The sequence below is a fragment of the Talpa europaea genome (genome assembly GCF_964194135.1).
Source record: "Talpa europaea genome assembly, chromosome: X".
Lineage (NCBI taxonomy): Eukaryota > Metazoa > Chordata > Mammalia > Eulipotyphla > Talpidae > Talpa > Talpa europaea.
In genome coordinates this window covers 8,862,735-8,889,071 of record NC_140081.1, presented here as the reverse complement: position 1 = coordinate 8,889,071, position 26,337 = coordinate 8,862,735, and the positions used below count along the sequence as shown (strand labels likewise).

Here is a 26,337-nt window from a genome sequence, read left to right as displayed (position 1 = left end):
TGAGCATATTTGGTTGGCTTTGAGCCTTATAGCTCCAAAAATCTCTAACAGGATGCAGTTTGCCAAACTATTCCCTGTTATTCGAGTTCGATAAGAACTTAACATACTTTTAATAAAATAATAAAGATAAATTGATCAATTTAATAATATAAAATAAATTAAGGACACGTTAAAACATGGTCACTGACTGCTTCTAAATAGCAAGTCACTGAGTGGCTCAATCCCACGTGCTCCTATGAATGAACCAGAGCAAAATGCCATGAGTAGGGCATTACATGTAATCGAGAATCAATATGGTGTTGCTATATTGAGTATCAAAGGGAGAATCAGTCACCACCATAGAAACCCGATCATTTCCTGAAGCAATCAATCGATTACTTAGGCCATAGTTACGCACCTGCTAGAATCTCTGAGCATGCAAACTTTGTATCTAATGCCACAAAGAGAAATCCATCACCACCAACCTCTCTCATTTCAAGATCTTCTTCCTTTCCTCCTTTCCTGGTCTATTACTTTTCTCTCAACTAATCTTTTTTTTTTTTTAAACAAACTTTCATCTTCCTATACCTAAGACCCTCACACTTGCACTAGAAGCATTGCTGAAAAGAATTTGGCAGGTCAATGAAGCTTACTCCTTTAAACATTAAGGTACTTTTAACATTATTTTAACCATTTTGTTTGGGAGTTTGGGAAATGTACCATTTGTTCTCTTTACTTCTTAACAGCATGTACACCACAGAACGTGAAGCTTTTTGACCATGCAGGCTCATCAATCTACCATTCTCTCAGGTACATCTGAGAAATAGGACACATGCTTTCGTATATAACACTACCTCGCCCAGACAGCAAACTTGTAGTTTTTGTGTCAGATAAAGCTTTGTTTGTTTGTCTGTCAAATGATGCCTTGTTGAAACATTTCCCTTTGTAGCTCTTAACTGGCTGTGCACTCCACAGCACTACTGTTGATGTCACCCATGATGTGATGGCCAGTGGTGGCCGTCAACACTGCAGCTCTCAGACTGAACGGTACCCAAGATCTCTTGAATGGTGCCAGAAAGTCCTTTAGCTAAAGATCAGTGCTGCATCTGTTGGGCTATGTTGACAATTTCATCAGAAGTGATACTTCCACTGTGCTTAAAGTTTTTACGCTTCTGTCTTGTCTCTTGGTGGTTCCTTGAGGGTTTTGATGATGAGGGCAGAGGCTGACAGGACCACCTCAATCTGGGCCTGTTCTTTTTTAAAAAAAAAAAAAAGATTTATTTTTAATTTATACAATAGCTGGGGAACAGGCCAGAGGCGTGGGAGGGTGAGAGGATTCACCAGAGACAGAGTGGGGAGCAGAATAGGCAGACTGACTGAAAGCACTATTGAGGGGAGCAGCAGGCAAGACAGGAGAGGTCTGCCATACCATGTGAGAATCTCCCTGGCCCGCTGGGAATCGAACCCAGCACTGTGGACAGCTTCACAGCGCTGCACTCAACCCACTGCGCCACCGGGGGAAGGCCCTGGGCCTATTCTTAATAGCAGTTTCACTGCCATCCTCAGACCCTTCCTATTACCAGTTGCCTTGGCGATGTCACCAACAACTTTTTTGGAGACATACCAAGGGAGCCAATCTTAGAGGCCAGGGCAAAAGTGGCACCAACTTCCCCACCAGTGTACCTCAGGTACATGACTTTGATATCATTGGGGCTGAATGCTGTGGGAGAACTGTGGGGTCTACAATGGTATAAGGAAAAAAATTTAGTAAAAAAATTTAAATAAAAGAAAATGAAAAAATTAAAAATGGGACAGAAAACGGCAAAATGCTGACTTTTGCAAGTTAGAGATCACCATTCAGCATAGCAGCTTACACACCTGTGCCCTACCCTTCCACTTCCAGCCTTTACCTAAGGACATTTACTACCTGCAGCTAAGTGACATGACATAATGGCAAGCTCACCAGATCATTCTCCCTTCTCAGACACCATTAACCACACTGTCTTTTCAGTTTTGTAAAGTGGAACCTTGCTGTCATCAATGGTCTTCTCTCAGTTTTCCTTTTTAAATGAGGCAATTTCAAGATTCTGGTATATGTGATTCATCCTAAGATGAATTTTACCTGTTCCTCTCTCAAGCCTGCTAAAATTATACTGTATGGCTCTTCCAGATTTCTGCTTTCCAAACATCCCTCTTAGGTCCCTCTACCCAAATCCATCCCAGATCATAGTGCCTTACTCTTTCATTGTGGGGTTCTCAACCTCCACTTCTGAACACAGTCATTGGTTAACTCAAAATATTTCTTGCCTTCATGTGAATGCTATATTTTCACCTTTAGTTCTTTTTACAGCACCTCTTACCACCCACCTCCTCCTGTTCAATCTTTACATTAGCACCTTCCAGCTTTATATGTTCCATACAGTTTTGGCAACATAATTAAAGAAACATGTTGAAATTCTCTTTTCTGCCTACTCCAGAGTCCTTCCCCTAATCACACCTTAATATGTTCAAGTACCTCTCAAGGAATTTTCTTTTCAAAATGCCTTGGAAGTGACTTTTCCCATTTAATTTTCTCAACTATTTCCCCTTTAATATGTTTCCCAAAACTCTAGATAAATAACTGCCAAATTTTGTGTTGTGGTTGCTCTTCACATATTCCTCCTTCCTCAAATTGTGATTGTCAACAATAGCAGGAATAAATTCTGCACATTTACACAGCATTGTTGCAACATCCCATTCCCCAAACTGCAATCCTTCGGTGTCCTCTCACCAGTCCATTCTTCCACCTCTCCCACAGCTTTCTAGTTTAGCCAGCGTGATCCCTATTTCATGGTAAATAAACTCCCTTCTGCTTTCAACTCATTCAGAAAGCCTTCCCCTTGGAGGGCTGGGCCTCTCTTAAGCACACTGCTGGGCTCCTGGCTCTGCTGTTCTCTGGAAGGAAAGGAGCCATTCCTCCACAGGATGGCTACCTCAGGATCAGGAGCAGGGAAGATTCCTCTCTCACCTCAGAGCTACAAACAGACTAACTATTATCAGCCTTAGGTAAAAGCTTCTCCTCCTTCCAGGCCCATGACCTCTGACTAGACTTCCTTCCCCTCGTCCTCCTGTCTTGGCCCCATGGCCAACTCATTTAAAATACTTGGTTCTGCATCCTTGACCTCCTCGTCTCCAATATTCTCTTGCATTTACTTTAGCTGCCCATATTGTGGGCTCCCCCTTGGACCCACTCATCCCCTAGACCTACTACTCCCCTTACAAGTTCCCACCTTCTTGCTTCCTAAGACCCTCACCCCAGTTAGCCAACTCCCTGGGGTCAGAAAGCACCAATCCTTTAATCCTCCCATTTCTCCATTAACTGGTGCATCCTGGCTTCTCCCTGCCAAGCCTGGGTTCTGTGGCTGATCTCTGGAATTGTTCTTTTGCCAGCACTCTAAGCTTCCTGCCAGAAAACTTTGCTGGACTTGCTGATACCAACCTGCTATCTGGGCAGCCTCCTATTTCCTCCAAACATCACTCATCCCTCTGCTTATCATGCTCTAGATACTTGCTTAGGCCTCATGCAACCTCAACTGAGTCTCGTAGGTGCCAGCTCCATTTATTCACTCTTGGCTTGATCTGCCTTATTCCCTTCTAAGCTTCTATCTGAATGAATGAAATGAAAACCTTGCTTTTCTCTTATAAATATTAGATAATTTTTTGATATTTATATTATTTTATCCACAAAATAATCTCCTATGGGGTGGAAGCTCAAGAATATCACAGTCAATTTTTTAAAAATGTGGTTCATGGAGATTATGTGGCTTATCAAGCTCTCACAGACTTCAAAAAGTAGAACTGATTAGCCATTGTAATAATCTGAATATATTTTCTTTCATCCCAGCTAAGACATCTATGATGTGCATAATTATTCAATGTGCTAATTATGGGGATGACATATTAATCATAGAGAAATAAAGGGGTACCACTGTGAAGGCAGGGGTTACCTCAGGGTCAGTTTCTACATACAATTGTCTCAGAAGCAAACATTCAGGTTGCAAGTGTTGGCTCGAAGAGAGAAATGAAGTCAATCAAAAGGATGCAGAGAACCATGCCAGTCAGGTTGCTGTGTGGCCTCTGTGCAGGCTCCCACAACTGAAACCCAGCAAATAAAGAGGATCATCACACTGTAAGAGCAACTGAGCCCAGCGATGGTGAATCGGGGTAGAGAAGAAAGAAATTTGGAATTTGCTGTGGAGAACTCCTTTCACACATAATTAGTGCGCACTGGAAGACAAGATTGCCATGTAACATACTCACTTCTGTACAAAATTAAAATAGAACAGACTGCTCTCCTCCTCATCCTGTACTATCTGGACATTTACATTATAATAAAGACCATAAATATTACCAGTCACAAATCCCAATGGATATACAAATAACAATAATATTGCACAAAGATTCAAATTTTCAAAAACTTTTTTGAGATGTGTGTAAAAAACCAAAACACTTCCCGCTACAAATCTTTGAGCTTCTTGGATAAAAACTGTTGTATCTACATTTGTACATATCCGTAATAAAATTAATATTGTTACCTGCTCTAGAACTGTTCTCCCCCAACAAAAAATGCAAATACTTTGCAAAATAATCATTTACCTTATAGAAGATCAAAAAAAGATCATCCAGTTTCCCATGCAAATCACCTGGAGTACAAATGAAAAATCATTATTCAGTAGGGAATAAGAGAATGCTAATTTTTATAGAATTTTAAAGCAGAAATACTGCCGATCTACATCAAACATTCTCAGAGCATTGGGCTTTTCCCCTATGGTGTATTAATTCAACAACCTGTTTCCACCGTACTCTTCTGCCTTCTTTTTTATAGGGGACAGAATCTGGTATTATAAGTACCTGTTCACTCCTGCCATTAATGCAGTGTTTGGCTTACTCTGTGCCAAGCACTGCACTAAGGGTTTATGTGAATTCGTCAATCCTTACAACCACTTTATGACGTGGGTATTATTTTCATCAATCTCATTTTACAAATGAGGCTCAGAGTAGCTGAATAACTTACGTAAGGTTACTCAGCTGCTAAATATCAGAGATGAAATTCAAATCCTACTTTACCGCACTTCAACATTCAACACTTGGCAATTACTCTCTTCTGCCTACACAGTAATCTCTAGGAAAGCAGCAATAGTATCTATCTTAGCATTAAACCCCCAGTGCTTACTAGAATAACTGGTGCATAATGGGAACTCAATAAATACATTTAATAGCTAAATGCATAGTTTTTTAAAGACAGGTGTTAAAGAATTTGCTCCAGCAAATCTGGTAGCATTTGAAAATTTAAGACTATGAGTAGATAGTTGACATTCTTTTGATAAGACAATTGTAGAAAATAAAAATGAAAGCATGACTTTATAAAATTAAGCCAATTGAGGAGAACCAACTGAATGTATAAACTCATTAATTAAAAAATAAAAGTGAATATGTAAATTTCCAAAACTGTATTTAGATAAATCAATCTAGGTAAATACTTGTCCTTCATAGATTCTGACCACAAATTTTTATTCTTTGTATTTAAATTACCAAATAGAATTTAATTTGGGAATATTTTTCCTCAGTTTGTATAAAATCCAACAACCCCAAATAACCAAATATATGGACTAGAAGATTTCAATTGTAATGGAAATAATAAAATTTAAATCCTATTTATAAAATGATAATAATATTAAGAACATATTAATGTTATTGTATACTTAAATCTCATTGCTTTCATATAGTCTCACTATAAATAAAAGGAAATAAAAATGGAAGGACTTTTTACTTATCACTTAAATATATTTTAAAAATTATTTTATTCTCCTAATTTTCCTAGGGTGATTTGTCTTTCAAAGATTTGAGTAAATAAAAGTGTTGCAGCTGGCATGCTGAAAAGTGATTTTGTTTCAACATATTAAGAACTGAGGCTATGAAAATATTTTTAACTTCTAGTTGGACAGCAAAAGAAAAAACTTGATGCATCACAGATATTTCCACTGCAAACAAAAAAATGGAGTACATACTTGGTTATCATTTACAACAAATATAGACAAAAATACCTCCTATATTTCATGCATACTAAGAATTATATGCTTGTAAAAACTGCCTCTGCAGGGCCTCCCTGATGGCGCAAGGGGTTAAGACGCAACCTATGAAGCAATCTGCAGCCACTGCAACACGAGTTCAATCCCCCAGCCAGGGAGCTACCCACATGGCACAGCAGACCTCTCCTGTCTCGCCCACTGCTCCCCTCAGCAGTATATTTCAGTCTATTTGCCTGTTATATTCCCCACTCTGTCTCTGGTGAATTCTCTCACCCCCCACACCTCTGGCCTGTACCCCAGTTCTTATATGCATTAATAAATAAATCTTTGAAAAAAAAAACCTGCCTATGCAAATTAAAACAATGGTAAATTTACATCACAGTTTCTCTCCCTTTCCTAATGTTATCTTTAAGTTCAATAGAGCTGTTTAAAACAGAAAATAATCATTCCTATGCTAAGGGAACCTACCTACTGGACTTGGCTTTTCCTCTACCAAATGTGTAAGATGCGAAAAGTCTGGAAACAAATGCCCAAGAAGTAGGCATCTTTCAGTAAATAGAACTGGCCAATCAATCCATACCCTAGGCTCTGTCTCATGATGGAAAATGAAGCATCAGAGAGGTGCATGATGGGATTTGGGATAGCAGATCTCGGACTGGCTCTAACCTGGGATACCGAGGAGCTGATTTTTAATTCTGATCCTGCCACTAACTAGTTGAGTAAGCTGAAAGGGAAGGAAAGAGTTACTACATGGAAATGTATGGAAGGCAATATATTTGGCTCTCTGGGCCTCAATTTCATTTGTAAGAGCAAGTAGCAGACTTTATGGTCTCTGTAAGAACTTTTCAGTTCTTATACTGTATGAATCTAGGATTTCTAGGCCCTCTAATTAATTCATGTATTTTCCCAATTCCCTTTATCCAAAGATAAGTCTATAATGGCAAATGGAGGTATCCTGGAAACATGGGGAATAGGACCCTTTCTCTGTTTGACCTAGTATATGCAAATCTAGTCCTGGCTGCACAGGCTTCATAGGCTGGCACAGGCCCCAAAATTCTTTATCTGTGTCCATGAAAAGTAAGAGTTGGGAATGCCTTGAATAAAAGGCCCCAGATGCTGTCATCCATCATCTGCTAGGCAGAGAAGTGGGGACCTGAGTAGGTTGGAATTGAACCATTAAAGACTCTTCAAAAGCCTGAGTCAGGGCCTATCATGGAGCATGTACTGCTACATCAAGTTCCTATCACCACTATCAGAAGCTAGAAATGGAAATGGTTTAATTAAATTGTCAAATCCACTTCAACCTACTAGAATAAAAGAAACACTGGTTAAAAAATGATTTGAAAAATAACAATCACTGGTTTGTAACCTAAGGGCTTAATTAGAAGTTAAGGGAATTGCTGTTCCTTCCACACACTCCATTCTCAGACAGTTGCAAGCATGCTGAGCACCAACTGTGTTGAATTTCGATGTGTACTGTTTCTTGCAGCAATATCCTGCCTGGCTGGCCTATATGATAACAAAATCTCAAATCTTGTTATTTAGAAGAACAAGGAACAGATTTCTGGGACAATCCCACTCTTCTAAAAGCTGCAGAGACCAGTTGGAAAAATCTAAAACAGTAGCCAAGGGCAGAGGAGAGTTTAATCTCCACCCTGGGCTTTTCTCTTCCCAGCACAAATGGCATGCAGAGGCCCACCTAGAAAAAGCAACATAGAACAAGGATAATGAAAGCTCAACCGAGGGCAAAGAATGCTTATTCCACCCATGGGTGGTTTTCCATATTAAAATGCTGCCTGCCTTTATAAAAAGCTATGAGTTCTTTAATTTCTCACATAATTAATTCCTGCCAGCTGGTATGCAAACAAAGACAAGATGGGGAACAGTATTATCATGATAGATAACTCTATATTAACACTCTTCCCTTAACACAGTCCAATTTACACAGCTTTCAAGTCAGGCAAATGATGTAGAACCAAGAGGCTCCTAAATATTAATTTGGCAACTCTGCTCTGAAACTTACCGCAGATTGTTACCTCTTTGGAGGCAGAAGTTTTTGTATGAGTGAAATTCGGCATTTGCTTCAGGGCTTTCCTGGCTTCAAACAGCACCTCTAAGACATAATAAGCATGAAGTATCTATGAGAGATAAACAGAAGAAACAGATACAATGAATTTGTAAGAAAGGTATAACTGCATAAAAAGCTATAAAGAAGAGCATATGAGCACATTTCAGGTAGCTGTATTTCAGGATGATCTCTAAATTCCTCCCAAATAGATCACTCAGTGTAGTATCTGACATGCAGTAAGCCCTCACTAGAGACTGATTTATTGAAAAAATAAATAAATGGCTCCTAGGACATCTATATGCTCATATTCTTAATTGACATCATCCATACGCTCATTTTGATCCTTAGAGTCCAAGAGAAGTAACAGGACAAAAGAAGACTTCCTCGCCCTAAGGAAATGTGCAGACAGAACAATAAACATAAGAGAAGTGGGGAGAGAAAGACTGCTGTGGAGAGGCTGTTTGCATTTCTTTGGGGTGGTCACACAACTGGGATGGAAACTAGGTTGTGAGATCCGCCTAAGGCAGCCTGAGGAGCCCTAAGGAACTCCTGAGCGAGGTGTCCCAAGTGTGACTCAATATTCCATGCACAGGCATGAAACACACCAGTCAGATCTGCACCTGCTCTGACTATTCATCCCATCGTCTCCTGCAGCTACAGTGTCAATGACATCATTTTGGACAGATTTACTCTTTTTTCTCACTTGGCCTTTTTCTAATATTTTGTTTTATTGTTTAAATCTGGTGTGTGTTCTCCCTTTTTAAATTATAAAGTATCACAAGTATACAAGCCAAAAAGTGATACAGCAGACAAACATTTAACAGATGCCAACACTACTTTATGGGTCAGGACTATTTGTATCCATTGTCCAGTAATGGCAGCCAGTAGCCACATGGAGCTATTGACCACTTGAAATGGGACTAGTCAAAATTGAGATGTGTTGTAAGTGTAAAATACACACTAGATTTCAAAGACTCAATATTAAAAAAAGTAAAATGTCTCATTTATAACTTTTAATGTTTGCATATTAAAATGGTAATAATTCTATGTTGAATATGAAAAATATATTATCAAATCCACTTCACCTATTTTTTTTTAAAGATTTATTTATTTATTTATACAAGCACTGGATACAGTCAGAAGTGCGGGAGGGTGAGAGAATTCACCAGAGCCAGAGAGGGGAACAGAACAGGCAGACCGACAAAATACACAACTGAGGGGAGCAGCAGGCACCGCAGGAGAGGTCAGCACGCCATGTGGGACCCTCGCCTGTGGCCGGGGATCAAACCGGTGCTGCAGAGGCTGAGGGCAGCTTCGCAGCCCAGCGCTCAACTGCTGCGCCACCAGGGGAGGCCCCACTTCACCTATTTCTTTTTTACTTTTTTAATGTAACTACTAGAAAATTTTACATCATGTAGGTGGCTCACATATTCTACTAGAAAATTTTACAACATGTAAGTGGCTCACATATTTCTATTGAACAGCACTGGTTTAGATTATTGAAGGCTGAGAATGGGATCATATCTAATTTAATACTGTTCAGATATTGTTTTGGGTATGGGATTATGGACAGATGAATCCCTTTGGGCCACTCCTGCCTTGAGGTATCCTGAAATTTCCATTTTCATAGCAATTAAAATAATAAAATTATTTTCTAAACCAGACCCCCCAAAAAACATGATTTAACTTTCAAGAACTTTCATGATTAAATATTTTTTAAAAGACAAGAAACAATATTTGAAGCAATGTGAGAACTAAGAGGAAAGGGAAGGGCCCCTAGATGTTCATTCGTAGAGAGAGGTCCATATTTCCTGTTTATCCACAACCTTACTGACTGCTAAGTATTTTTCCCACAAAAGCATTCTAAATCCAATAAACCCACAGCTCAAATCCACAAGTGGAATCTTGAGTATGAATTTTCCTTTACTGCATTTTAAAGGAACAGGAAAAACAATTATATAATGACTTCTTTTTAACTTGTACATTTAATCTTTTTGCCACTGTAGCTTTTCTGGTCCATTTTTTGTACTAATTAGAGTAATTGCTAACTAAAAAGGCAGTTTTTCTTTTAAAGTAAAATTAACAAATGTTCACTGAGAATATATAATACCAACAGCAAATTCCTATTATTAAAATAGTTTTTCCGTAAATAGTTTTTCTGAAGAGGTATGTATGATCCTACACCTCTGAATCATATATAGCATTATAAGCCAATGTTACACCAGTTAAAAAAATAGTCCTACAAAAAAAGAACATGGAAAGTTTCTGATAAAATAATAAAACAGTATTTCTGGATCCTTTTTCAATTGACTGAAATCACTTCAGTAATATTACTACTTGTTTATAATTCTTTCAATAGCATTATATATGTTTACAATTGTAGTATAAAATATTCGAGTTAATTCAGATACTGGTTTCTCTGTTTACAAATATATCCAGACTAAATGGCATTGTGGGAGGAAAATACTAGTTTAAAGGATATTTCTTTCTCAAACAGTAACTAGTTTTTTGTTTGTTTGTTTAAGATTTTTATTTATTTATTTATTTATACAAGCATTGGGTACAGTCAGAAGCGTGGGAAGGTGAGAGAATTCAGCAGAGCCAGAGCTGGGAGCAGAACAGGCAGAATGATGAAGTACACTGCTGAGGGGAGTAGCGGGCGCGGCAGGAGAGGTCTGCGTGCCATGTGGGACCCTTGCCGATGGCTGGGGAATGAACTGGCTCTGCAGAGGCTGCAGGCAGCTTTGCAGCCGAGCACTCAACCGCTGCGTCACTGGGGAGGCCCACAGTAACTACTTTTTAAATAGAAAAATAATTTATTGTATAGTTCAAATAAAAATTTAAATAATAACAAGGGGATACACCAATGAAAAGTAATTTTTGTTCTTGTGCAGATCAGTCTCCCAACACCTATTCCCAGAAACAATCACTGTTAAGAGTGCCTTGAGTGGCTTTCAAGGAAATATTCGATGCATTTGTAAACATATACAAATATAACCACATATGAATATGCAAGCACATGTATAAATATATAATACATTAAATAATTTTAATATTCAAAATATACATAAATTTTCATTTTTCATAACAAATGGGAATACATACTACAGTATATTGGATCTTTTCTTTTTCCCTTAACAACACAATTTTTTCATTTTTATAAAGTCAAAATTCTCAGTGTTTTCTATTATAGCTCCTTGGATTTATGTGTATCTTTTATTTCCTTGAACATATCAAATTTACTTATTTTCAACCCTGAGTCTGATAATGCCATTATTTAAATACCCTATAGGTGTGTTTCCATTTTTTGTTGTTTGCCTCAGTTTTCCTTTGATGAGTTTTATACCTTGTGTAACTGGTAAATAACTGTAAGAAGTTCTGGATATTGTACACAGAAACTTGGAGAAATCATGTGAGACCCATTTTCTTTCAGAGAGGATTTAAAAAAAAATTTTTGGCAGTTGGCTAAGAACACTAACTAGTGTGATCTCAATTTAATTTCAGAGAATAAATAATTCAACCCCACAGAGTCAAGCTACCTCTAGTGGACTCTTACCCCTAGGCTATGCCCTTATGGTCCTGTCTTGAGAATAAAGGTTTTGGAGTAGTGTCAGAGAAAACAGTGGAGTAGGTATCTCTAAGGTCCCATCACTTCACAGAAATATTAAAAAGTCAAGCAAAAAACAACAACAACTCATATCAACTTTGTCAGAACTCTGGCAAATAGTCAAAGTTTAAAACAAGCAAACACTAAATCAAGAAAAAGGCAACTAAAATAGCTCAGTGCAGGCAGGAAGTTAAGGCTAAGACAGATTTTTTAAACAGTTTGGCTGAGCAGTAAAGGAGTGCACCAATATACACCCAATCTACAAAGACTGGGTTTTTCTTTTCTTTCTTTCTCTCTTTTTTATAGTTCCTGGTGTTCAAGAAAATCTCTGTCAAAAGAGTAGGTGAATACACACTAAAGGAACAGACACCTCAGAAACCTTATACACAACTAGATTTAACAGACACCTGTAGAACACACCAGCCTATAATAGCAGACTTACATTTTTGAAGTGCACATGGGATATCTTCTAGGATAGACCATATGTGAGGTCACAAAACAAGCCTAATAAATTTTTAAATATTAGAATCGAGCGGCTCTCCTGCCCATCTGTGTCTATGCAGTTGTCTCTTTCTTAAACCTACCACTTCCAAACACAGCCTCCCTGCCCACTTGTGACTATGCAGGTGCCTCATTCTCCTTTTCTTAACAAACCTATTCCTTTTGGGGGCAACTCTTTCCATCCCCCTTTATTAATATGCGAACATCCTTTTCTTCCCTTTCCCTTTTTATATAATAAACCTGCCCCTTTTGATATTATAAAAATTGGAATAATACAAATTACTTTCCACAGTGGAATGAGACTAGAAAAAAATAAGAGAAGGGAGATATGAAAATTTACAAATATATTAAAACAACATAGTCTTTTTTAAAATTTTTTTTATTTTAACATTTATCATTTTTTTATATTTTTTAGACCATATTTGCTTCCTCCCACCCCCTCAGATTGAGTCCCCATAGAGTTTCCTTCCCCAAGGCACCCCCATGCACCATCACCACAGTCCCCTGTGCTCCTCCCTCCCTCCCTCTCACCCTTCTCCCTCCTCCTCCCCTGCAGGATGTCTCTGGTTTATAATTGTTTTTGTTGTGTTGTGTTTTGTACTGTTATTATTTTTTTACACTGATGTCTTATTTGTTCCCCTATATTCCTGCTATAAGTGAAACCATCCAATATTTTTCTTTTTCCTTCTGGTTTATTTCACTGAGCATAATTCCTTCTAGCTCCATCCATGTTGCTGTGAATGGCATGAGTTTATCTTTTTTGATTGCTGAGTAATATTCCATTGTGTATATATACCACATCTTCTTGGTCTAGTCATCTATTTTTGGGCATTTGGGTTGTTTCCAGGCTTTACCTATTGTAAATAGTGCTGCCATAAACATAGGGGTACAGTTGCTCTTTTTTTTTTAATATTTTTTTTTAATAGAGGCATGTTTTCTTTCTTTCTTTATTTGTTTGTTTTGTTTATACATGCACTGGGTACAGTCAGAAGCACGGGAGGGTGAGAGAATTCACCAGAGCCAGAGCGGGGAGCAGAACAGGCAGAAGGACCGAAGTACACTGCTGAGGGGAGCAGCGGGCGGCAGGAGAGGTCTGCGCGCCATGCGGGACCCTCCTCCGGTGGCTGGGAAGCAGCCGAGGATCGAACCGACGCCGCGGAGGCCGCGGGCAGCTTCGCAACCCAGTGCTCAACCGCTGCACCACCGGGGAGGCCCTACAGTTGCTCTTTTGAATCACTGTTTTTGTGTCCTTTGGGTAGATCCCTAGGAGTGGAATTGCCGGATGGTATGGTCGCTCCATTTTTAGTAGATTGAGGAATCTCCAGACAGCTTTCCACAGTGGTTGGACCAGTTTGCACTCCCACCAGCAATGTAGGAGAGTTCCTTTTTCACCGCATCCTCACCAACATTTGTTGCTGCTTGTTTTTTTGATATGTGCCATTCTTACTGGTGTTTGGTGCTGTCTCAGTATGGTTTTGATTTGCATTTCCCTGATGAGAAGGGATGTTGAACATTTTTTCATATGCTGGTTGGCCATTTGCATTTCCCCTTTGGAGAAATGTCTTTTGAGTTCTTCTGCCCATTTTTTGACTGGATTGTTTATTTTGTTTTTGTTGAGCCCTGTGAGTTCTTTGTATATCTTTGTGATCAGTCCCTTATCAGTTGGATGGAGTGCAAAGATTTTTTTTCCCAATCAGTGGGGTGTCTCTCTGATTTGGTTAATGTCCCTTTTGCTATGCAGAAGCTTTTCAGTTTGATGTAATCCCAGGTGTTTATCTTTGCCTTCACTATCACTGCTTTGGGTGATGAGTCTTTAAAGATGTTTTTTGAGATGTATGTCTTGTAGTGTTTTACCTATATTTTCTTCTATATATTTTATGGTTTCAGGTCTTACGTCCAGTTTTTTTAATCCATTTTGAGTTGAATTTTGTGCACAGTGAGAGGTAGTGGTTTAGTTTCATTTTTTTGCATGTGGAGGTCCAGTTTTCCCAGCACCATTTATTGAACAAACTGTGTTCCATTGTGTATTCTTTGCTCCTTTGTCAAAGATTAGTTATTCATATAAGTGTAGCTTTATTTCTGGGCTCTATTTGGTTTCATTGGTCTGTGTGTCTGTTTTGGTTCCAATACCAAATTGTTTTTGTTTTTTTTTTTTTTAAGATTTATTTATTTATTTATACAAGCACTGGGTACAGTCAGAAGCGCGGGAGGGCAAGAGAATTCACCAGAGCCAGAAAGAGGAGCAGAACTGGCAGACTGATGAAGTACACCGCTGAGGGGAGCAGTGGGCGGCAGGAGAGGTCTGCACGACATGTGGGACCCTCGCCCAGTGGCTGGGGATCGAACCAGCACTGCAGAGGCTGCAGGCAGCTTCGCAACCCAGCGCTCAACCACTGTGCCACTGAGGAGGCCCCAAATTGTTTTTATTATTATGGCTTTGTAGTACAGCCTGAAGTTTGGAAGTGTGATACCTCCTTTCTCCTTTGTTTTCATCAGTAGGGCTTTGGCTATTTGTGGTTTTGTGTGTGTGTGTGTGTGTGTGTGTGTGTGTGTGATTCCATATGAATTTCATCAGCATTTGTTCTATTTCTTTGAAGAATGTCATTGGGATTTTTATTGGAATAGCACTGAATCTGTATATTGCTTTTGGGAGGATGGCCATTTAAATAATGTTGATTCTTCCAATCCATGAGCAGGGGATGTCTTTCCGTTTCTTTGTGTCTTCTTCAATTTCTTTTAAGTGTTTTATAATTTTCTTTGTATAGGTCTTTCACCTCTTTTGTTAGGTTTATTCCCAAGTATTTTATATTTTTGGTTTCAATTATAAAAGGGATGGGTTTTTGATTTCTTCTTCTTCCGATTGACTGTGTATAGGAAGGCTACTGATTTTTGCGTGTTGATTTTGTATACTGCTACTTTACTGAGCTGGCTGATTATTTTGAGTAGTTTTTCTATGGAGTTTTTAGGGTTCTCTATGTATATTATCATATCATCTGCAAATAGTGATAGTTTTACTTCTTCTTTCCCTATCTGGATTCCTTGTATGACTTTCTCTTGTCTTATTGCCCTGGCTAGGACTTCCAGTATTATGTTGAAGAGCAGTGGTGAGAGAGGACATCCTTGTCTTGTTCTTGATCTCAAAGGAAAGGCCTTCAGCTTTTCGCCATTGAGAATAATGTTGGCAGTGGAGGGCCAGTGGTTTGTCGTATATGGCTTTTATCACGTTAAGGTATGTTCCTTCTATCCCGAGAATTTCAAGGGCCTTCATTATAAATGGATGTTGGACTTTGTCGAATGCTTTCTCAGCATCTATTGATATGATCATATGGTTTTTTACTTTTCTTTTTGTTGATGTGTTGGATTACACTTATCGATTTCTCTATGCCGAACCATCCTTGTGCCCCTGGGATGAATCCCACTTGATAGTGATGTACTATCCCTTTGATGCATTGTTCGAATCTGTTGGCAAGGATTTTGTTGAGGATTTTTACATCAGTGTTCATTAGGGAGACTGGCCTGTAATTTTCTTTTTTTGTGCTATCTTTGTTGGGTTTTGGTATTAGTGTGATATTGGCTTCGTAGAACATATTTGGTAGTATTCATTCTTTTTCAATTTTTTGAAAGAGTTTGTGTAGGATAGGCACTAATTCACTGCTGAGCGTTTGGTAGAATTCATTTTTGAAGCCATCTGGGCCTGGGCTTTTGTTTTGGGGGAGTGCTTTGATTACTGCCTCAATTTCGCTGCTTATAATTGGTCTGCTTAGTGTTCTATTTCTTCTTTGTCTAGCTTTGGATGATTATATCATTCTAGGAATTTGTCCATCTCTTCTAGGTTGTTGAATTTGTTTGCATATAAGTGTTCATAGTAATCTCTGATTATTCTTTTGATTTCTACTGAGTCTGTTGTGATTTCTCCTCTTTCATTTGTAATCCTATTTATATGTGTTTCCTCCCATTTTTTCTTTGTGAGCCTGGCTAGGGGTTTGTCTATTTTGTTTATTTTTTCAAAGAACCAACTTTTGGTTTCACTGATCTTTTGGATTGGATTGTTTTTTTAATTTCCAATTCGTTTATTTCGGCTTTGATTTTTATTATTTCCTTTCTTCTACTGGCTTTAGGGTTTTTTTGTTGTTCTTTTTCTAGCTCTTTGAGATGTGAGATTAGGTTGTTTCTTTGAGTTCTTTCTTTAAAACAACATAGTCTTAAACAATCAATGGGTCAAAGAAGAAATCAAAAGGGAAATTAAAAGATACTTCAAGATGAAAGGAAATAAAAATGTAACAAACCAAAATTTATGGCATGCAGCAAAAGTAATGCTCAGAGAGACCATTATAGTTGTAAATGTCTACAAAAGAAGAAAACTCTCAAATGAAAAAAGACTTATTTAACATTAAGAAATTAGAAAAAGAAGAGCAAACTAAACCAAAAGTTGTCAGAAGAAAGGAAATAAAGACCAAGAGTAGAGACAAATGAAACAAAGAATAAAAACACAAAAGGGAGAGTCAACAAAACAAAACCAAAAGTTTATTCTTAGACTAGACCAACAAAATTAATAAACCTTTACCTAGACTAATGTGAGAGACAGAAAATGCAAATAACTACAACTAGCTATAAAAGTAGGACCTTACTACTGACCTAAAAGAAATAAAAAGAATTATAAGAGAATATTATGAACAACCATATACCAACAAATTAGAAACTTAGATAAAATGGATAAATTCCTAGAAATATACTAATTGCCAAACTGATACAAGAAGAAATACAAAATCTGAACAGATCTAGAACATGTATAGACTGAATCAGTATTCAAAAAGTACCTAACAAAGAAAAGGCCAGACAGCTTTACTTATGACCCCTACTAAGAAGAATCAACATCAATCCTTCTCAAACTCTTCCAAAGAATAGAAAAGGAGGAGACAAATCCTAACTCATTCTATGAGATTGGTTACCCTGAAACCAAAACCAGATTAAAAATACCAGAAAAAAACTACAAATCAATATTCCTTAAGAATAAAATGCAAAATCTTCAACGAAATGTCAGCAAACCTTATTTAATAGAACAGCAATATAAACCCTTAGGTTTATGTACCATAATCAAGTGAGATTTATTCCAAGAATACAAGGTGGTGCAACATAAGAAAATTAATCAATGTAACATACTGCATCAATAGAATGAAGAAAAAAAAGACCATCCCAGTTGATGAAGAAAAAGGTTTTGATAAAATACAAAACCCACTCATGATAGAACCTCTCATATAATAAGGAATAAAAGGAAACTTCCTCAAGAAGATAAGGGCATTTATGAAAAAACCCACAACTAACATCAAACTCAATGGTGAAAGACTAAAGGCTTTCCCTCTAAGATCAGGTACAAGTCAAGCATGCCTATTCTTGCCATACTATAACATTGTACTGGAAGTTACAGCCAGAGTAATTTAGGCAAATAAATAAGTAAATGTCATCTAAATCACAAAGGAAAAAGCCAAACTTTCTTTACTCATAGATGATGTGATCCTGTATACAGACTATTCCAAAGAATACATACACACACACACACACACACACACACACACACCCCTCTACTAGAGTTAACTGCTAATTAGTAGTGGTAGCTAATTAGCTACTACTAATTCAGCTAAGTAAAAGACTGCTTCTATAATCAGTTATGCTTCTCTATACTAGCTGTGAACAATCTGCTTCTGTATACTGAAAATGAACAATCTGAAAGGGAATAAAGAAAGCAATTATTTTTATAATAACTCAAAGAATGAAATATGCAGGAATAAACTTAAGGTGGTAAAAGACTACAAAACATTGCTGAAAGATATTAAAAGAAGACCTTCATAAATGGAAAGACATTGTGTATTTAAAGATTGGAAGACTTAATATTGTCAAGATGGGAATACTATCCAAAATGATTCACTGCAATCCCCACAAAAAATCCCAACAGGCTGTCAGCAGAAATGGAAAGGTTAATTCTCAAATTCATCGCAAGGAACCCTAAAAAACACATTTAAAAAAGAGGAACAAAACTGAAGGAATCACTCTTCCCAATTTCAAAACTTGCTACAAATCTACAGTAATCAAGACAATGTGCCACTGGCATAAGGATAGGCACATAAACCAATGAAATAGAATTGGGAGTATAGAAGTAAATTCATACATCTATGGCTTATTCATTTCTGACAAATCTACAAAGACTGTTCAGTGGGGGAAAGAACGCTCTTCAATAAAAGATGCTAAGAGAAGTGTGTATTTACATGCAAAGAAGGAAGCTGGACCCTACTTTATATCATTAGAGAAATTAACTGAAAATGGCTCAGAGACCTAAATGTAAGAGCTATAACTATAAAATTCTTAAAGGAAAACACAGAGGTAAACCTTTATGAACTTGGATTTGGCAATGAATTCTTAGATATGACACCAAAAGCACAAGTAACCAAGGGGGGAAAAAACAGATAAATTTGACTTTATCGAAATCAGAATCTTTTGTAAATCAAAGAACACTATCAAAGAAAGTGAAAAGACAACCTACAGAATGGGAAAAAAATTTTTCAAATAATGTAACAGATATGAGACTTATATCCAGAATATAAAAAGAACTCTTTTTAATGATTCACAGGCAAAGGATCTGAATAGACATTTCTCCAAAGAGGGTATACAAGTGACCAGTAACTTGAAAAGATGCTTAACATCATTAGTCATTATAGAAATGCAACTCAAAACCTCAATCAGATACTACTCCACACACAACCAGAATAACTCTAATAAAAATAAATTTTAAAAAAGGAAATAACAAGTATTGGCCAAAAAAAAAAAATGTGGAGAAATTGGAACCCTCATGCATTGCTGATGGGAATGTAAAATGGTACAACCAGTGCTTAGCAGCCCCTCAAGAAGTTAAACAGAGAGTTACTGAACAGCCCAGCAATTCCACTCTGATATTTATACTTAAGAAACTTGAAAATACGTTCATACAAGTTGCACATGAGTGTTCATAATAGCATTGTTAACAGTCAAAAGGTAGAAAAAACTCCAAATGTCCATCCACTAATGAATGAATAAACAAAATGTGGTAGCTACCCATACAACAGAAGTCATAAAAGTAACAAAACATTCTATGACATGAATGAACCTTAAAAACATTATGCTAAGCAAAAGCCAGACATACAAAACCACATATTATATACTCCATTTATATGAACTATCCAAAATCGACAAATCCTTCAAGACCTTAAGTAGCACAGAGGTTGCAGGGTATGGCGTGGGGGGCAGGGTAGTAGAGAATGGCAGTGGGTACGGCTCTCCTTGGGGATAATAAAATATTCTGGAATTAAATATTGGTGATGGTTACACAATCTTGTGAATGTACTAAAAACCACTGATCCATATCATTTAAAATAATAAATTTCTGGTATCTGAATTACAGCTCAGAAAAGAAAAAGAAAATGCTTTAAGTCTATAGATAGGAGTTTTTTTGTGCACCTGAGGAGATTTCCATAGAGTGGGTTAAGCAAAACAGAAGGTAGCTCCCACTTAATGTGAAACTTTATCACAAGGGAATGCAATTCTGCTATAGTATTATTATTCATTCATTCAACAGACAGTCATTGAGCGCATATTATATACAAGAATCAGAACAGCATCTGCATCCACTTGCCTGTTGTTGTTTGAAGGCCTCAAGAAGCAAATCAATATCAGTGTCGGTGAGAGGAAATTGTAGCCGAGGACCAGTATAGGAATCCGGGACTTCTATCAACCCCACAAAGTCATGTCTATCCTTGATGTCTTGGACGGTTCTACCATATAATCGAGTCACGAATTCTGGAAAATGAAAGACAGAAAGGGGGGAAGGGAGAGTCAACATCTCCATACTTAAATGAAATAAATACCTTCTTGAAATCTAACTGAGCTAAATGTTATGAATACCAAGAAATTCCACATATAACTATGAGGAATGATCTGTTCTGAGAGTAGTAGGTACATTCACATGAATCACCATCATCCCTTTCTTGATGGACATCTTAGCAAAGCAGTGAGTTCATAATCAGTGGCGAGGGGAGAGAGAAACACAGAAAAAACTAGTCAGTCAAGGCATTGTGATGGTCTAAAGCTCTAACTCTGTATCTCAGATTTTTACAAATAAGGCTGAAAAATAGAACAATGCATTACATTTGGTTCAAACATCTGCTACTATTCAGGATCTACAGAAAATTAAACTGCAACATTCAATTTTTCCCCTGTTAAACACGTCAAATTTTACTAAGTTGTAAATGATTTCTTTTTCTCTTCACATAGAAACAAGTTTTCTGACATGATTTTCTTTTTCTTCTTAGTAACAAAGCATATAAAGTTAGATGACTAACCACAGGCAAAATTACACAAAAGGCCTCTCTCTCAGACGTTTCTATGTAACAGATTGCCTATAGTGCCCCATTCAGTGGATTCTGAGACCCAGTGTCTCCTTCTTGCTAGATTGCCCATGAAAAATCCCAAGGAGAGAAATCTGGCCAATTCAGGTGGAGAAAGATGAAAGGTGATCTAGTAGATTTGTTTCTAAAGTGACCCCAATACTCTATATCAAACTCATAGGTCATTCTCCTTTTTAATGTGATTTTGCAGCTATTCTCATCAGGAGCCTATTTTCCCCACCATGAAGGTTGGGTTGGGTTCATGACTAGTGCTGACCTAAAATGTGGAATAAATGTCATGTACCAGTTCCAAGCCAGGACATCAGGAGGCCTTGCATGCTTCCAAGCTCTCTCTTTTGAAACCATGGCATTCTCATGAAGTCGAGCCACACTAGCCTGCTGAAAGATCCGACACCATGTGATCCATAGCTGAGTCACTGAGGCCACCCTAAAACAGGCACCAGCCAGCAAACCTCTAGTCACATGAGTGAACTCCAGCCAAGGTTCAAAAATTGCTTAACGAGACTGCAAAGATCAGCAGAAGTGCTCAGCTAATCTGTAGACTTGTGAGCAAAAAGGAATGCTTATTACATATCACTGAGTCATTGTGGTTGCTTAATAGACCATATTATTGCAGTAACAGATAAGTGATACAGAGAATAATGACATACCCTTCTCAACTTGTTAACACTGAATTGCTCCTAGGGCAATTAATACGAGTTCTCTGCAAGCAGTTTCTACCTTTCTGAAGATTTTGAGTGGACATGTTTGGATAGTATAATGTTAACAAGTGAAGACAGAATACATACCATTTTTCATGATGCACTCAGGCTGAGAGATTACAGTTAAGAACTAAACTTGAAAAAAAATTCTGAAGTAAATCATAGTATTTGGTTATTTAAAAATACTTTCTAAAGTATTGTGTAACCCCAATATTTTTTGGTAGTGGTTAATCATGTTTTATAAGAAGTTGAATTTAGGAGTAATAATGTCTCTCTTCAATGTGGTCCGCCAGAGGCTATTTTTCTCCTTTGGATTTGAATTGAGATTTGAGAATAAGTTGACTATTTCACATTATGTTTGAAAACTGGGGAAACTATGGTGACCATACCTGAAGGGAGATATCCTGTATTACGAAAAACTAAACAAGAATGTTTTTAAAAAATAACAATAGGGTCTCCCTGGTGGCACAAGGGGTTAAGCACCGCACTATGAAGCAGTTCGCAGCCTCTGCAGCATGAGTTCAATCCCCGGCCAGCCAGGGAGCAACTCACATGGCGAAGCAGACCTCTCTTGTCTCGCCCGCTGCTCCCCTCAGCAGTGTATTTCAGTTGGTCTGCCTGTTCTGTTCCCCACTCTGTCTCTGGTGGGTCCTCTCACACCCCATATCTCTGTCCTATACCCCAGCTCTTGTATGCATAAATAAATCTTTAAATAATAATAATAATAATAACAATAATAAAAGAAAACTAGGAATGTAAAGCCTCTTGGTAAATTTTACCTCATATCCATTATGTAGGCAATAAAGTCTAATTACTAACTGTAGTAATGAAGATACTGCTTCTCATTTCTATTTGGTAACATTCTTAGAGACAGATCTTGCTCCAAATGAAAACTTTCCTCTTCCTAACTCTACAGACTAAATTATCAGTTTTTTTTTTAAAAGATTTATTTGTTTGTTTGTTTGTTTGTTTATGCAAGCACTGGGTACAGTCAGAAGCACGAGGGCAGGGGGAGGGGGGGTGAGAGAATTCACCAGAGCCAGAGCGGGGAGCAGAGCAGGCAGAAGGACCGAAGTACACTGCTGAGGGGAACAGCGGGTGGCAGGAGAGGTCTGCGCGCCATGTGGGACCCTCCTCCCGTGGCCAGGGAGCAGCCGGGGATCGAACCGGTGCCTCAGAGGCCGCGGGTAGCTTCGCAACCCAGCGCTCAACCACTGCGCCACCAGGGAGGCCTTAAATTATCAGGTTCTTCTTGGGAAAGCAACAACAAAAGCCAGTTGCAGTTTCACTATATCATCTCATAATTGACTTACTGAGTATTCCCAACTCTATGAGGTATAAAAAAGAAATGACTTTATTTTCCCAATCTTTGCCTTCACCCATGCTCTGTCAATTCTCCCTTTCTCATCAGTCAACAGACAAATCAAGTCAATTCCAGTTCTAGTTATTAAAACTCAATCTCAGCCCAGGCCCACTGGGCTATGGTGGAGTATTACTGGGGCATTGGTGATGGGCATGGTATGGTAACATACATATAAAGAGGTATGATCCTATACCTCTAAATCATAGAAAGTGTTGCAAACCAATGTTATTTCAATTAAAAAATTATACAACTTTTGAAAAAGTAAAAATATAAAATAAGAAACTTTTGTTTTTTAAGAAGTCATGTTTAAGAACAAAATTAAAAAATAATGTGTTTTTTCACCACTATCAACAATGGATAGATCAACAAGACAAAAAATAAGTAAAGAAACCAAAGCTCTAAATAAAGACCTAGAGCAATTGGGCTTAACAGACATCTATAGAACACTAAACCCCAAAAAAACGGAGTACACATTTTTCTCAAGCGCACACGGATCATTCTCCAGGATCGATCACATACTGGGGCACAAGACAAACATCAATAGATACACCAAGATTGAAATCATATCAACCATATTTTCTGACCATGAAGGCATCAAACTAGAAATAAACCATAAAAAGAAGGCAAGGAACTTTCCTACCTCATGGAGATTAAAAACCACACTACTGGAAGACCATTGGACTAATGAGGAGATCAAAGAAGAAATTAAAAAATTTTTTGAATTGAACGACAAGGAGGACACCAATATCCTAAATGTATGGGATGCAGCAAAAGCAGTAATAAGAGGAAAATATATAGCAATAGAAGCTCACATCAAGAAACAAGAAAGAACGCAAAGAAACAACCTAATCTCGAAGCTCAAAGATCTAGAAAAAGAACAACAAAAAAACCCCAAAACCAGTAGAAGAAAAGAAATAATAAAAACCAAAGCAGAAATAAATGAAATTGAAACTAAAAAAACAATCGAAAAGATCAATGAAACCAAGAGCTGGTTCTTTGAAAAAATCAATAAAATAGACAAACCCCTAGCCAGGCTCACAAAGGAAAAAAGGGAGAAAGCACAAATAAACAGGATCATCAATGAAAGAGGAGAAATCACAACGGACACAGCAGAAATCAAAAGAATAATCAGTAACTACTATGAACAGTTATATGGAAACAAGTTTAACAATCTAGAGGAGATGGACAAATTCCTACAACTCTACAATCACCCAAAGCTAGATAAAGAAGAAATAGAACACCTAAACAGACCAATTACAATTAGCGAAATTGAAATGGTAATCAAAAACCTCCCCAAAAACAAAAGCCCAGGACCTGATGGATTTACAAATGAATTCTACCAAACATTCAGAGACGAATTAGTGCCTATCCTTCACAAACTCTTCCAAAAAATTGAGAAGGAAGGGACAATACCAAACACGTTCTATGAAGCCAACATTACACTAATACCAAAACCGAACAAGGACAACACAAAAAAGGAAAACTACAGGCCAATCTCCCTAATGAACACTGATGCAAAAATCCTCAATAAAATTTTAGCTATCAGAATCCAACAATGTATCCATAAGATAATTCACCACGACCAAGTTGGATTCATTCCAGGGGCACAAGGATGGTTTAACATCCGAAAATCAATCAACGTTATCCAACACATCAACAAAAAGAAATATAAAAACCATATGATAATATCAATAGATGCTGAGAAAGCTTTCGACAAAGTGCAACACCCATTCATGATAAAAGCCCTTGAAATTCTTGGGATACAAGGAACATACCTCAACATCATAAAGGCCATCTATGACAAGCCAACAGCCAGTATCATTCTCAATGGTGAAAAGCTGAAAGCAATTCCATTAAGATCTGGAACAAGACAAGGATGTCCACTCTCACCATTGCTTTTCAATATAATACTGGAAGTCCTAGCCAGGGCAATAAGACAAGAGAAAGACATCCAAGGAATCCAAATAGGAAAAGAAGAAGTCAAACTATCACTATTTGCAGACGATATGATATTATACATAGAGAACCCCAAAAACTCCACAGAAAAGCTAATTCAACTCATCAATCAGTTCAGTAAAGTGGCAGGATACAAAATCAACACGCAAAAGTCAGTAGCCTTCCTATACACAAACAATAAATCTGAAGAAGAAGAAATCAAAAAGACCATCCCTTTTGTTATTGAAACAAAAAAAATCAAATATTTGGGAATAAATCTAACAAAAGAGGTAAAGGATCTATACAAAGAAAACTATAAAACACTGTTAAAAGAAATAGAAGAAGACACAAAGAAATGGAGAGACATCCCCTGCTCATGGATTGGAAGAATAAACATTATTAAAATGGCCATCCTTCCAAAAGCAATATACAGATTCAATGCTATTCCAATCAAAATTTCAATGTCATTCTTCAAAGAAATAGAACAATTATTGATGAAATTCATATGGAATCACCAAAAACCCCGAATAGCCAAAGCTCTCCTGAAAAAAAAAGAAGGGAATGGAGGCATCAGACTCCCAGACTTCAAACTATACTACAAAGCCATAGTCATCAAAACTGCATGGTATTGGAACAAGAACAGACATACAGACCAATGGAATCGAATAGAAAATCCAGAAATAAACCCACAGATTTATGGTCAACTAATCTTTGACAAAGGAGCAAAGAATATGCATTGGAGCAAAGAAAGTTTGTTCAATAAATGGTGCTGGGAAAACTGGGTCGCTACATGCAAAAGAATGAAGCTTGACCACCACCTCACACCATACACAAAAATCAACTCAAAATGGATTAAAGAACTAGACATAAGACCTGAAACCATAAAATATATAGAAGGAAATATAGGCGAAACACTACGTGATTTGCACATCAAAGACATCTTTACAGACACATCACCCAAAGCACTGATAGTGAAGGCAAAGATAAACAGCTGGGACTATATCAAATTAAAGAGCTTTTGCACAGCAAAAGAGACAATAACAAAAACAAAGAGAAACCCCACCAACTGGGAGAACATTTTTGCACCCAACACTAATGATAAAGGACTGATCACAAAAATCTGCAAAGAGCTGATGAGACTCAACAACAACAAAGAAAATAATCCAGTCAAAAAATGGGCAGAAGAGCTTAAAAGAAACTTCTCTGAAGAGGAAATGCAAATGGCCAACAGGCATATGAAAAAATGTTCAACATCACTTGTCATCAGGGAAATGCAAATCAAAACTACCATGAGATACCATCTTACACCAGTGAGAATGGCACATATTAAAAAAACTAGCAACAACAAATGTTGGCGAGGGTGTGGAGAAAAAGGAACTCTTCTGCACTGTTGGTGGGAGTGCAAACTGGTCCAACCACTGTGGAAAGCTGTGTGGAGATTTCTGGACCTACTAAACATAGAGCTACCATATGACCCAGCAATTCCACTCCTAGGTATTTACCCAAAGGACACAGAAACATCAATTCCAAAGAACACCTGCACCCCTATGTTTATAGCAGCACTGTTTACAATAGCTAAGCTTTGGAAACAACCCAAATGCCCAAAAATAGATGACTGGATCAAGAAGATGTGGTACATATATACCATGGAATATTACTCAGCATTCAAAAAAGATAAACACA

At 37.6% G+C, this 26,337-nt stretch overlaps 1 protein-coding gene and 1 pseudogene across 2 annotated transcripts in view; both read right to left on the bottom strand.

Annotated features, from left to right (window-relative positions):
* Positions 1–26,337, bottom strand: part of PPEF1 (protein phosphatase with EF-hand domain 1) — a gene marked incomplete at both ends in the record, with an annotated part of 100,691 nt that overhangs the window by 40,417 nt on the left and 33,937 nt on the right. Inside the window, 3 exons of the mRNA XM_084258194.1 lie at positions 4,615–4,661; positions 8,071–8,185; positions 19,884–20,047. Of these exons, the coding sequence (XP_084114320.1) occupies positions 4,615–4,661; positions 8,071–8,185; positions 19,884–20,047 (326 nt within the window). The remainder of the gene's footprint in view (positions 1–4,614; positions 4,662–8,070; positions 8,186–19,883; positions 20,048–26,337) is intronic.
* On the bottom strand, positions 932–3,167 carry LOC311186919 (large ribosomal subunit protein uL11-like; annotated as a pseudogene). Its single transcript has 3 exons — positions 3,064–3,167; positions 1,512–1,812; positions 932–1,232 (listed from the first exon to the last, which is right to left on the bottom strand). The product of its transcript is annotated as a large ribosomal subunit protein uL11-like (transcript).